At 40.0% G+C, this 14,369-nt stretch overlaps 1 protein-coding gene and 1 long non-coding RNA gene across 5 annotated transcripts in view; one reads left to right on the forward strand and one right to left on the reverse strand.

Moving 5' to 3' along the window:
• LOC111569671 (1-phosphatidylinositol 4,5-bisphosphate phosphodiesterase beta-1) overlaps positions 1-14,369 on the reverse strand; it is a 177,750-nt gene that overhangs the window by 118,574 nt on the left and 44,807 nt on the right. For all 4 annotated transcript variants that reach the window (XR_008603516.1, XM_055015912.1, XM_055015911.1 and 1 more), the window contains exon 3: positions 4,329-4,397. Coding sequence is in view for 3 of the 4 variants with exons in the window: in XM_055015912.1 (XP_054871887.1) it covers positions 4,329-4,397 (69 nt within the window). In the remaining variant the exon portion in view is untranslated. The remainder of the gene's footprint in view (positions 1-4,328; positions 4,398-14,369) is intronic.
• LOC129350189 (uncharacterized) lies at positions 675-10,843 on the forward strand. Its single transcript, XR_008603517.1, has 3 exons — positions 675-954; positions 2,817-2,959; positions 9,925-10,843. It is a non-coding gene; the product is annotated as an uncharacterized LOC129350189 (long non-coding RNA).

Genomic DNA, 14,369 nt, shown 5'->3' on the forward strand with positions numbered 1-14,369 from the left:
GTGCTTCCAAATTGGCTTCATTTTTCAGATTTGAAGACTAGTCCATTTTTTATACAGTTTATTTGCAGTAGGAACTTCCCAAATGAAACAAATACTTACTTCCTTGCCACCAAAGTTTAAATAGCACAATAAAAAACTAAATCATGGAAAAATAAGTGAATGTGGAAGCAACAGTAACTGCTTCTGTTAGACTTCATGGCCTCAACTCTCTGCACGGCACCTGGCAAATCAGCCAGCTATTTGTGAGTGTAGATGATCATTAGCGCTTTGCTTTGCTCACCAGACCTAAGGGTGTGTGATTTATTTCTAGAGCCACCCATCATGCAAAGGTTGCCTCTTGTCATACTGACAAGCGGCCAATCTAATCAGCCTGAATGATGACGGGGTGGACACATGCTAATTAGCTCCAGCAGCCCGAGCATAGCCAAACGAAGGGTGCCGTTTCTGCCATGCTTTGTTATTCCGTGTGGGATTTGTGTCTGTGCAGCTGCAAATGGACACAATGTTCAAATGATAGTGAGAGCTCCTCTCTATGAAATATATTTATGTTGTGTCCTCACTCAGGGAACGTATGAATCATAACTGAGTAGCTGGAGCCCGTGGGCAGGGTGGCAGAGGTTCATCAGAGGTCAGACAAGCTGCCCACACACTGCAACAAGCCAATGAACACAGCATCGTGCTCCAAATCTTAATGACGTTCGGGCAGAAATTCCGATGTCGTTCAAAGACAATGCAAAGTAACTTGAGCTTGAGTAGAAACAAGAGCTCAAAAGAGGCGAGGGGAAAGCAGCCTTTGCCATCTGGAGCCCATTTCAAGCCAGTCTGCTGAGAGTGATTGTATCTGAGGCTGACAATATTGAGCTGAGACGCAGGACTCTTGAGCAGCACAATGACAGCACTCCTGAAGCTTTTTACCGACATGTCATCAGGAGTCCAACAACTCATCTCGCCTTGGTGAGTGTGTTGGTTTCCTGCAATTTGCATGAATGAATGAATGAATGCCGCCCGGGGAGACCTTGAGTGAGAGCAGAAGGAGCAGCTTTAAAGAGTAGAGAGGATATAAATACACAACCAACAGAGAGAAGAACAGCAGAGTAAAAATAGGAGTTTCCTGAGTGCTATGACTTGCAGAGTGTAGAGTGTAAAATTGAGATGTTGAAAGAAAAAAGGAATTTTTCTTATTATTTGCTTCCTCTTATTTTAACCTTCTAATGTAACCCTGGACAGACAGCATTGACACAACCCTAATATTGATCAGTTTCAGTGATTTTCATAGGTAGACAGAATTGTTAACCATTCAAATCTATGTTCTTTTGCTGTGAATGTCTTTATGTTGTATTTTTGGCACTTAGTCTCAACTTAACATGAATGACTTTTGTCTCTTATAGGGCTGGGTGATAGAAGTCGAGGTCTAGCAATATAAAATGTGCCATTGCACTTGATATTAAGAATTATTGAAGAGTTTTAATAAGCTATTGAACACATTAGGTATTCATCAAGGTTCATGGTAATAATTTACACCATTAAACACAAAGAGTTAAACATATTTACACACATACATATACATAAATAAGACTAAAGGTGCGTTTTAGGCCACAAACTCGGTCTCACAAGGGAAAATACAGGTTTCTACCAACTACAGTCTGCACCAGGAGAGATCTGTGGGTCTGGATGGAGGCATTGAGACACCTATGGTGCAACAGACTATCATGCCTCAGGAGACCTGCATGGAAACTACAAGGGTACCGATGGAGGGCAAAGGAGCTCCATTATTAAGGCTGTCTTTGAGTCTGGGAGGTGCTAACTTGGGGTTTGTTCATGTAACTGAACTCAGTGATTTATTTATGTGTTTTCATTACCAGTTGATACCTTGTTACCCACAGGCATAGTCTCATAGCCTACATATGCTGGCAACAGTCGACATCGCCAACATATGTAGTTTTACTTGTCTAAACAATTCCGCATATCCAGTACCATCTCTTTCAACAAGCTTTTTGACTGGAAAAAATCTTCCAGTTTTGGTGCATTTTTCAGTTCAGGGAGACGCAGGAGATTCTGAATTATACAGCACACATCATGAATATTGAATCTGAAGTGCTGCCATCAGGAAGAAAGTTCAGGATGCTAAAGTGTAAACTGAAGCGGCACAAGAATTCATTCATCCTACCTGCCATCAAGATAATAAACAAGTCAATACATAAGAGGATGCTATGACTTTATCCTGTTTCATGCACTGTGACTCATTTGCATTGATTAGCAAGCTTCATTACATCAATCTATTTTATCAATCAGTTTTTATTATAATTTATTTTACACTCAGTGGTTTGACTAGAGCTGTTTTTTGTTACTATTTAAAACTACTGTCCTTTTTATTACCTGGCAAACTACTTGTGGATTTTATCTGATTTATTATAAACTACTGTCAGTTAGACATGCTTGTTGTATGGGTTACTGTATGATCTTGCGGTCAAGGGTGTTTGCCACTACAAGACAGAGTTATGTCCAGTAACTACTTTGTGCTTTGGTAAGTGCAGTCATCCTCGTAAAACCTTAATCATTTCTGACAAGATCCCTAAAAAGTGTGAGGGAGAAGTGCCTCGTGCCATGGAAAGTGCTGTCCACTTAGAGCAGCTGCTGACTGCTATAATCGGTGCTTCTCTCGACTCCCATCTTTCTTTGACCTGTCTCCTACATAAAAAAAAAAAAAAACTCTCCTTGCCTTTCCTTTTCTACTTGCCTTCCTCTTATGGCCACAGCCTCTTCATCATCTCCCCCTCCCTCTTTCCTTTCCTTCCTTCCTCTCCTCATCTCATCAGCTCCTCAGACACTGCGTCTCACTGGTGCTCCCATTACAATGCCCAGGGTGCATCACCGCTCCATCTCCCAGTAATGGATTTCCAATGCTTCGACCATCTTACCTGTCACGTGGTCGTGTCTCCTCCCTGGGTAGCATCACTCTGTAAGCTGTTTAGAAATGCATGAATCCTCTCTGTGTTATTGTACTCATTCCGTCATTACTCACTCCCCAGACAGGGCAGCGGTGCACGACCCCCACTCGCTTCTCCTGCTGCACTGTCGCTTCTATTGCATCGCAAGACTGACTCCATCCAAAAAGCTATTTCAATCTGACTTACCGTGCAAGCATAAAAGGGTAGCAAGACAATGCGGGTTATTGTCCAAATAGTCACTCAGTAAGTGCAAAATTAAATGCAAGAACTGAATTTGGCTTTTAAGCAGCACCAGAATGTGCCAAAACTCTAAAAAAAAATATGTGTACACATTCTTCTCTCTTTGCTCACAATCAACCGCATTTAAATTAGCTGTGAAATCGCAATTTGGATACCCTGGACTGGCGCACTTTCCTGGGAAACCATCCATGTACTGTTACTGCAGGGTCTGCATGCTAATCATGTTTGTCAGTCTTGTCAGTGTCATTCTATCTTCGCTTCCTCGTTTTTGTCTTCGAATCACTGTCGAAAAACTAAGTTGTTTGTGATTGTGACGGCATTTCATCAGCAACACACACGGATACACGCATCAGTCAATCAATCACTCAACATTACACAGGAAACTACTGTCGCTTCAGTACACCACATCACTCACGTTTTGAAAGATCTGCAAAAATTTAATCCTTTCTTTTAACCAAATTCTGTCAGAAACATAACATTTTTCATTCTCTGTGGACCCGAAAAAGCCATGAGTGACTCCAACAGTCACAAGACAAAAATTCAAGGACTATTCAACTGAATTAGGCTGAACTGCAGGCTGTGTTTACACAAAACAGATAGTAATAGTAATAAGTATGGAAGCAAATAAAGTGTAACAGAAGAACAAAGACACAAAGAAAACAAGAAATTTTGGTTTTGCTGTTTCCAGAAAAGTGCAGGACTTTATATTGCAGTGACAAATGAGCCTACAGTGAGTAAAATGTATTTTCGAAATCAATCTTGTTAATTGTTATCCAGCTCTGTCACGAGATTTTAGCATTTTATATTTTGATATGTTGTTTTACAAGCTGATTTTACACATTTCAGTCCTGCTTTCTGTCTTTGCACATTTTTTTGTTGCACTTTGATCAACTTTGTTCATTTTAAAATGTGCTGTATGAATAAACTTGGATTTAAATATCAGTCATTACAACCACTTGAACCAATTCCAGTCCAATCCCTAATGGAATTCTTTGCTAAATGGATTCAAGGTCAGGCTCAAACCCACACATGGCTTTCATTCATGTGCAAAAATAAACACTAACAAGCACATTATCACAGAAAAAAGTACCCCTCATTCCTTTCAGAACATTGCTCCAAATCTGTGAAATGTCAGCTTACCTTTGGTGTTTTGGTGCACTTTCCATTTCTGGCATCTTTTATGTACGCTATATCCAGCAGGTCTGTATCCTGTGAACAAGAAAAAAGCAGCAGCAGCAGTGTTAATTCCAAGGCTTCAAAGACTGTTTTGGACAAAAAAGACATTTTATGCCCGTGGAAGTCACTCGGATTCAAGGTGACAGGAAACATTTAAGGGCCCTTTTCCATTATCAAACCTGTCACCTGTGGCTAAAGTGTGTCTAAACAGCCACATGTGCTGAAGGACACGCATTAGCCTCAATTTTGGACGTCACATGGGAGTCATTCAGCACCGACAGATGCAGCCCTAATGACATTCAGCTCTGAAAAAAGTGTCAAATGAGGGCAAAAGTGGAACAACTCCGTGTTGACGGATGAGTTGGCTAAATGAGTGGCTCCCACACAAACATTCAAAGCAGTTTTTGGGAGAATTTCTTCATAAAAGCAGAGACACGTCTGGTGCAACATACCAGGCACCAAAGAGTACGCTGACTGTTTGTCGTGATAAATATTTAGGGCTGTTCTGTCCAGGTGGACCGGTCGAATGGTTGGTCGATATGTTCTCATCCAATTCTCAGTGGTCGGATAATTGCCAGTATTAGTTTCATAGGGAGAAAAGTGCTACATCGATACCCTCTCAGGATTAAACCATTATTTTTGGCTACCTGCGAACACCCCCATGTTTACAGAACTTTAAAATGACCCAACCTAACAGAGACTGAAAGATCTACCTCATGCACCATTAATGTTTACTCTGAGTTGGCTCGGGACTAATTGACACCATACCGAAGAAGTTGTTGACGTGGCTGTTTTTTGTTCGAACAATCATTGTGGCGCCACCCACTGATTTGTGAAGACCATTTTGAAACTTCATGTCTGGCATTTAGTCGTCGTCTAAACCAGATGGAAAAAGCAATGGTTGGATCCAACTTAAAACTTGAGGACACTATACAAGACAATACAGTAGTGACCTTCCAATTTCAAGGTCACTCAACCCTAAAGCATCCCCTTCTATATTGTCTATTTCACTCTAACTGGGACCTAAATTTATAAAATGATGCTGTATTGAAGGGCATTTGACACTTTTGATTGAGACCATTAGGATAACGTTTACTGAGGAAACTAATCAGGTGAGAGGTAGACTCATGTTCTCATGAACTTCTACAGAATTTGACTTCTTTTTGCAACCAGGGGAGTCGCCCTCGGCTGGCCATTAGAAAGAATGCAAGTATAAGGTACTTCCAACTGCCTCCACTTTTCAAACCAGGAAGCATCTTTCAAACATCAATTTGCATATTACGACAACCAACATGCCATATCTGCTAAAAACAGTGAGCTAACTTCTCTGCAATACATTCCTCAATAGTTCTAGTGCAGGGACCACTAGTTAATGTAGTTCTATTCACAAAAATCAGCTGTTCTTTTCATTACACAACAACCAAGTACAAATGATTTAATATGTTGCAAATACTAGCTTTAAGTGTTTATTTACCATTAATTTAGGCCAATAGGGCTAGCGGGTTGAGTCCTCTATGTGCACATTTTTTTTCACCTCCAAACAACTGATTGGTTAAAGAGTAGGTACACTTTTAGTCAACAAACATTTTCTTTGGTTGACTACAGCCCTGCAGATAATGTCATCCGCTGAATCGTACCGCTGGAATCACTGCTGGCAAGGCAGGAAAGAGATTAGATGCAAAACACTTCACACATACACAATGTTCCGCTGCTGCTCTGCCATAACACCTTGGACTCAGCTGCGTGATGATAGTCAACTGGCAAAGAGACACAACACAGCGCCCTCATGAAGTCAGCCTTACATATCGGCATGATGAGCAAACCAAACAGTGAAGCAGAGCTCTCTGTAGCAGCATTTCAACTACATCGCTGTGGATCTAAACAAAAGCTGTGGCCCAATTGTTGATTCATAAAAAATACAGCAGAGGAGGAAGCCATGTCACAGTTCCCTGTTCCATCTAACAGCTCCAACATCACACAATTGTAATCCAGAGGCAAAGTGGGACAGCAATTCAAAACAGTAGTGCTGAAATATTGACACCATAAAGCACTATGCCTGACAACACTGAACACTCCTTCCTTGTTCTCAAATTACAGAAGCCTGTGTGTAGAATCAAAACCAAACAATGCGATTTAACAGAAATTCCCGGTGATCTAAACTTAGCTCTGCCTCTATTAAACCAGCCAACTGTAGGAAAGACACCTGTGTCCAACTATAAAAGGACACACGTATAATATGCAGCCATCAACTCATCCATCTCCATTCATGCATTCATCAATTCATCGACCAGCTCTGCTTCGTGTCTTTTTGCAAAGCTAATGTCCCGTAAAAAGCCTGTAATGTTTGTCAGCAATAGATATACAAGAAATGCAGCAGCACAGGAGGTCCTCCCTCCAGTCACCTCATCTCTTATCAGTCTGGATTATCTCACTCGCCATCTCTCTGACAGAGAGCCAGGACATGAGGTGGAAAATTAACCAGAGTGAACTGTGTGTCTACTCAGCATTATCTGAACAAACAAGAGGCGACTTGGGGTTGAGTCAATCTCCAGCGACGATATCTTACCATCTCAAAACTATGAGGTTGGTGGAAAATTGCTACTGACCAATCTTTGTTATCTATAGAACTATACCAACCTCAGGGAACCTTCCCCCAGGATTATTTTGTATTCATATCCTGATTTTTCACAAATGTTTTGTCTATGCAAATCTTACCAGCTGCAACAGTCGAAATGTGCCGTTTATATTTTAGTTATCTTCATAACTGACATCAATGTGATGTCTTTCAGGGTTTACAGTCTGACTATTTTACCTTTGGATTTCTTCCTTTTTATAGTTTTATTAACAACTTATCTCAATTATCATTAAGTTCTTGTGTTCACCTTTATGCTGATGATACTGTTATTTCTGCTTATGACTTTAATACATTACAAATCCAAAATTCTTCACAGTCCAGTTTGAAATTGGATTAAAACTGGTTTCGTAACAACAAATGTGCACAAGTAAGATAAAGTACTGCACCATCTCTGTGAGCGAAATATTATTTTTGTAGATGAGTCACCCTTTTGGAAATTGATTTGTTTAAATAACATTTAATCTGAACTCTCCTTTAAGCCCCAAAAACAACTTAATTTAGGAAAAAAATGGTCTGTCTGTGTTCATTTTATTGCCCAATTGATGGCTTCACATTCCAAGTAAGACAAACAATAATATCCTAGGTGAAGTACATATTTACTGATTATTCTGACAATATCTACAAAATCACTTCTGATGTATTTAATTCTCTGTGTAGATTAGTCTGATGTGACCAAATAAAACTCACCAATATCTTAATCTTGGTTACATCCTAAAATTGCAGTTTCACTGGATCCCGTTCATTTTCAGATTCATTAATTTATACTGTCCTTCCTATTTGAAACTATTTCTGGTCCCCTGGACATTTTTTCACTTTCGTGTCCCTTGAATTTTCAAAGAGGTCGGATGCAGGTTATTCCAGTACAAAGCACCATCTGACTGGATAATCTTCCTCTGTTTCTGAGATCTATGACCTCTTTCTGCAGCTTCAGGTCATCTTCAATCTTTATTTCCCCATCTTGAAGCAACCTGGTTATGCTTTTGCGTGTACTAAAAATAATCAAAACTAAAACTACCTCAGTTGTTTTTCATGTGGATGTAATTATTGTAATTTTGTAGCTGATTGCTTCTTTGCAACAGCTGAGGTCTGGGGTAGAGGGTTGGAGAGTTGTCTGTTTTTGTGTCTTTGAAGCATTTGCTATTACTCCGCCAAGGAATGCAGCAGAGTTATGTGACGATCAGTGTATGTTTGTCTGCTTGTCTGTCTGATGAAACCCCAGACAATTGAATTTCCCTTCCGGGATTAATAAAGTTATTGTGTTGTATTGTATTGTATTGTATTGTATTGTATTGTATTGTCTGTTATCAACATTACTCAAAAACAGACTAACAGATTTGGATGAAATTTTCAGGGAAGGTCAGAAATGACACAAGGACCACTTCATTAGATTTTAGCAGTGATGCGGCTTATAGTCTGGATCCACAGATTTGTTAAAAATTTCTCTATCATTGTGAGATAGCAGAACGGCATAACTGTAACTATGACGACAAGTGAACCCTACATTAGCTGCCTGCTGACGATCACATGATTGTGATCCTACTACAAATCGACCTATCAGGATTTATTCGTCGGAAATGATACAAGGAACAACTGATTAAATTGTGGGGGTGTTTCAGAGTCCCATCAATTCCGACCGCCTGCTACATATTTAGGTCATGCGATTCAGTAACCGTACATAACGTACACATGCATAACTCACGTCTGTTCTCAGCCCAAGGTCATTTTCTTTTTTGTGGGTACATCTATATTAAATGGCCACATTCTACATTGCCATGATTTCTGATCATCAATAACTAATAAACAAATTCTGCATTCCTTTAAAAAAAAACAAAAAAAAACCAAGTTGTATTTCTGACAATATCAAATGAGGGAATGAACAACTCTCTGAGAGCTTTTCTAATATAATTGTGTGTTTGCATGCATTTTGAGGACTCTATTGAAAATGAGAGGCTACGTCTCAAGAGGTTATCTTTCAATAAATTCAGGTTTGGTACTCAAGATGAAATGATGCTAATATATCATTGAAAACAAAAAAGGTTATTTTGTCTTTCAATGGAAAGACATATGTAACCCAAGTGCAGATGAGCAATAAAACAACTGAATCCAATTTTTTTGGAGGAACATCCAGCACAGTTAAATATTTAAATAAAATGTTTTTGGTACTTTGCTACAGTGGATACACAGTTGCTGCCTGTCTCCAGATAATATGTGGAAATTAAAGCACTCTGTTCTGCTGCAGTATCCCACAAGGACAAGTTATTCCTTTTTTGCTATGTGCATAACATCAATTAGACTGTCCCTGTTTGCACAGAGAGAGCCACTGAGTCAAAGGTTAACGCCTACATCGGCTCTGGAAATGCTACCTTTGAAGTCTCTTTAGAGAGATGGAGCTCCACATGGGGGCCTGGAGGAACAGTGGGGCTTCGGGAAGTAGCTCGCTGATGGGGTCCTCTTTAGTGCCCTCTGGCCCTGCACAGTTAGTGCAGCTCTAAGCTAGTTAACCGTCATCAGTTAACCTATAGAGACGACTCATTAAAGGTAAAGTAAACGGCCTGTACGGGTGACAGGCTGCTTGCGCTGTGTGACGATATATGTGTGCAGCCATTACTGCAAAGACCTCAGTCAGCATTTGTGGCTGTGTGCAGAGACTTACTCATTATGCAGATGTAAATAAAATCTGATGCCAATAACATTTTATTAATACTGACTTGGATTTATAATTGCAAATACTGCACAGTAAGCTAATTAAAGCCCTTTTTTTCAGCCTAGCAGTCCAGCCATTATTCCTCCTGTTTAATTTCTCCCATTTATTTCCTATGACATATGTTCTTCATCTATTCATCTCTTTATTTATCACTCTCACTCTGTCTTTGTCCCTCATATTTCCCTATGTCTCTCTCTCTCTCTCTCTCTTTCTCTCTTCAGGCTTTTCTGTGTCTCAAAACAGTGAGCGTGGATCCAAAGCCTATTAGAATCCACAGCACGTCCAGGAAGCAAGCAGGGCCAGCGGGAGAGAAACTACAGAAATTAATGAACATGCTTAACCTGCAGTGGCCCTCGTCCATGTTTTCTACGCCTGGTTGTCTCTGCTGTGAAGCTACTGTTCACGCAATGTTCACAACATGCTGCCTTCCTTTTAAGACTAAACGCATTCCAAGTAGCAAGTACAGATGGTGTTTTTTACATGGCACTTTGCAGGAAACTCATCAGTGGTCTGTGAGTTGTGTGCTGTCTGCTTCAGGCACTTTGCACATGGAACATTCTGTATCTGCCATGTTTGCATGTTAAAGCACTTAATTATCACTTAACCCTCTAAACCCCACAAGAGAATTCATGCTATCTTTGATAAATTGCCAAAATTACACCATTTATCAGAGCCAGAAACTATAAAGAATCATGAGATTTTCAACGTTCTGAGTGTCCTTTCTAATAAATTGTATTTGTCATGCAGTTCGGTCAGAAAGACTATCCACATTTAAGTTTAAAATTGTGATATTAAACTTAGAACTTTATTCTACATGTCTAAAACTTCCCAACAAATAAATCATAACAATACAAATTCTGCAGTCCTCAGTGCAACTGAGAAGCCACGGCTTTGACCAATACTAATGCGACCAAAAATTCTGTGTATATCCGGCTGAACTGCAGGCTGTGTTTACACATAGCAGAGAGAACAAATCAGAGACTGAGAGGAAAATAAAACATACTGGATCAATAAAATAAATGCAGCATGATGCAAAAACAGTACACAGAGGAGCAAGTTGTCAGCAGGTTCCTGGAAGATACATTCAGCATGGTGAAATGTGTGTAGAGTTGATGTGCAGAGTAGAGTAAAACGTTTGTAGAAGTTGTAAAAAATAAAACATAAGTAATAAAATATCTACAGAATGTGGAGCCATCTTTATTTCCATTGTTGGCAACATCTGTGGACACTTGGAAAAATGTTGTGCATATTGATTCCAAGTGTTTTCAAATGTTGACATTCAACTTTTTTGGGTTTATGCATTGAAATTCTGTCGTACTGGACTAAAACAAGAGTTCTCTCTATTTCTAGCTATTGTTGTGCTGCTTCTTAGAGGTGCAGGACTTTAAATTGCAGTTAAAAATGGGCCCTTAGTAGTTGGGGTTCAGGGGGTAAATTTGAACTGAGCTCGTGTAGGAAAAAAATGATATAAAATATTTGACTTGAGGCAAGATGGGAAAAAAATGGTGCTTTGAATTAAAGCATCTACAATGAGGCTGGCATAGAAAGAGCCGGGTGGGTGGTTGTATAACAAAGAGTTCTGTTGCCCTTTGAAGCAACAAACTTTCACAGCTTTACCGGTACAAGCAACGGAGGGATGTGCCGATGGTGGAAAAAAAGTAGAGAGCGTTAAAGCAACATGGGATAGAAGGCAGAGACGAAGACGGGGATAAATGGAAGGTGGACAGCCACAGGTTACGGTAGCTTGCTCATTTACCAACAGTATGCTTGGCAGCCTCCAGGTTCAAAATGGATGTGCGCCCCACGGGCTCAGGGCTTCTACTGAGCCACGAAAAGCAAAGAAAGTGAGGGCAAGGACGGAGGGACAGGGGAATACGCATCAAGAAAATTAAAGTTGAGACAGGGCTGTGTTATAACAGGGGAAAATACGCAGCAGGGTCACACTTTCTGCTACTTGTGATGGATCGTATTTATGCTGTGCTTTATGATAACAATAATATTAATATACAGGATAAAATGGATCTATTTGAATAATGACAAAGCACAACAAGAGACGTACACGAGATCATCAATCCGCTAACAAGCATTTAATGGTTAATTCCGTCCTGTCATGTTTCATCTGCCTGAATCAAGCTGCCAGGCCAGTCAGATGTGCTTTGTTTGCAGGACTGCTGACAAACTGCTGGTTTGTGTCACAAAGCTAACAAAGACAAGACTGGAGTAACATGTCAGGGTGGTCTATAACACCTTCATGTCATCTCAAAGACCAAAATAATCCCTCTCATAAATACATTATATATATACCAGCACTGTGAAAAGCTTTATTATACTCTGGTGGACAGTTGTGGAAACCAAAGATGTATTGTTATTGTAATTCTGCCACTCTGTAGTGCGTTCATACATACATTGTAGATTTCCACGCATGCACACCACTGCCCTTGTAGCATAGGGCAGCGTGGACACTGGGCTGACTGAGTAGGCCCTCATAGACTTGGGCAGAGGACAAAATTACATCACTTGCAAAGCTTACTGAAAAGTAAAAAACTGGTCTTCAAAGCCTGGCAAAGCTCTCAGAAAGGGCTGCCATTACAAGTTGGCACAATTGATTATGTTATTGCCAAAAATGTGTCAGTGTCCATGCTTAAAACTCATGCAAGTTATTACTTTTTTCCCCCCAAAAAATGTTAAAATTCATTGTAACAAATGTCTTTCTTCTATATCTCTATATAACTGTTGTTTCACGATGTTGGACATTTTTGGCTCCAGTCTCTGGTCAGCTGCACTCAGCATCATAGTATCAGACAATAGCAGCAGCAGCAGCAAAGTCTGACTTCACACTAAAGTTTCCAAAGACGAAGTAGGTAAATTATGGAGTAAAAAGGTGGTGTGTACTATCTGCAGTTGAAAACACACTGGAAACACTTTGCATCATTTTGCTTTTCTCCTGTCACTGCGCTCGCATGCACTGCATTTGAATATTCCTAATAAAGATGCTCTCGTTTACGTTTCTCTTTCTCAGATATCAAAACTTGCTCAAACTAGTGACTGAAACACAGCCTGAGACTAGATATCAACCAAGCTGCTGCTCTTCAACTTTAAAATCCTGATTTTATAAATATCTCCCAACAAACTCAACATACATAAACGATAAAGATGATGGCAGTATTTGGATTTTTTTTTTCTAAAATCCAAAGCTCCTACCAAAGTCAGAGTAAATTTGCTTTATTTAAGTGAATAAGGAGTTGCTTCAGGTGTTCTGACCTTCTAAAATATCCACTGTGTCAATGCTGCACGTCATTTAATATGCAGATCAATTTTTTCTATTTTAAGGGACTTCACAGAAACTCAGATTTCTCTGGGAGTTGTACAACAGATTTCAAAAATAAACACCTCATTTTCATGTTTTATTAGTTCCCAATTGAACCCCTACATTTTGCATCTCAATATGTAAACCTTTGTTTCTATTTTGGACTGTGCTGCAGGAGTTTGTCAAAAATAAAATCAACTTAAATGAAATGGTCATTTTGCTTTTTTGCAGGAAAATTAAACATTTAGGTTATTTGATTAATCAATAAAATAATAGATAGGTTAATCAATAGAAAAACAGGCATTAGAGGAGGCACAATTCATGGCAAATATTAAAAAACAGACACCTCTGTCGACACATCTGTATGCTGTTACGGCCACAGGTAATTGTGTGCTGTCTTGTTGTTAGGATGGATTCCTTCTGGGCCTTTGTATGGGGAGACTGTGGTTCCAGCTGTGGCTGGTTTGGGAGCCTCTCTGGAACCCCAGCTGCCACTCATCTCAGCTGATGAGTCGGGACCTGCACTCCAGTCCTTGATCTCCCCGTCTCCCGACACATCGGATTGGTCCACCGCCACGACTACTTCTCCCACAATCACCACACATGAGGATGAATCTACAAACAAACTCTCAGTTGTGGCGGCTGGGATTTCACGTAACCAGTTCGCCGTGGTGCCTCTGCGTGTTTTGTTCATGTTTCGGTATAGTCTGTCAGTTCTGTAGTCACTGAGGGGTGACTACGGACATTTCGAGCTTCTGTTGGCGGCTGCTAATTCGGTGTGGAGCCTCCAGTCCGTCAACTTCGGGTAGAAGCTATTTTGTAACTTGAGTCTTTGTGTATTCTATATTAATGTGTGTGTTCTGAGGCACGTTTTGTTGAGTTAGTTCTGTGCACTGTTTGTATTAGTTTCTGTTACTTGTTGTGGGTGTTGCTTTTGTGTTTAAGTTTGGCTAGAGAGTGTAGTTGTGTTTGTGTTTAGCTAAGTTAGATTCTGTTAGGTTGTTTGATTTGGCGACACCCACCAGTCTTGTTTTCTTTGTTTGATCGCTGTTCTGTTAAGTTTGCAACTGAGCAATAAATTGCTTTACCCAAAACAAAAACATTTGGTGATTTTTGTTACATCCAGCTGACCCTAGAGGCTGGATCATAACAATGTAATACACACATGCTAATAACAATGAAACACAAACAAAAGAAAAAAGAGACAAAGGTTGCTTTTTACCGGGGCACAGCTGTATAGTATCACTGCATAATCATTTGTACTGCTGCCACCTCTATGCAACAGAGTTCTGAAAAGCCCACTGACTCAGGGCCAAAGGATTCTAAGCATGGATGTGTCCCCTAATCATAAATAGAGCT

This window comes from Amphiprion ocellaris, chromosome 12, assembly GCF_022539595.1.
Source record: "Amphiprion ocellaris isolate individual 3 ecotype Okinawa chromosome 12, ASM2253959v1, whole genome shotgun sequence".
NCBI classification, from domain to species: Eukaryota; Metazoa; Chordata; class Actinopteri; family Pomacentridae; genus Amphiprion; species Amphiprion ocellaris.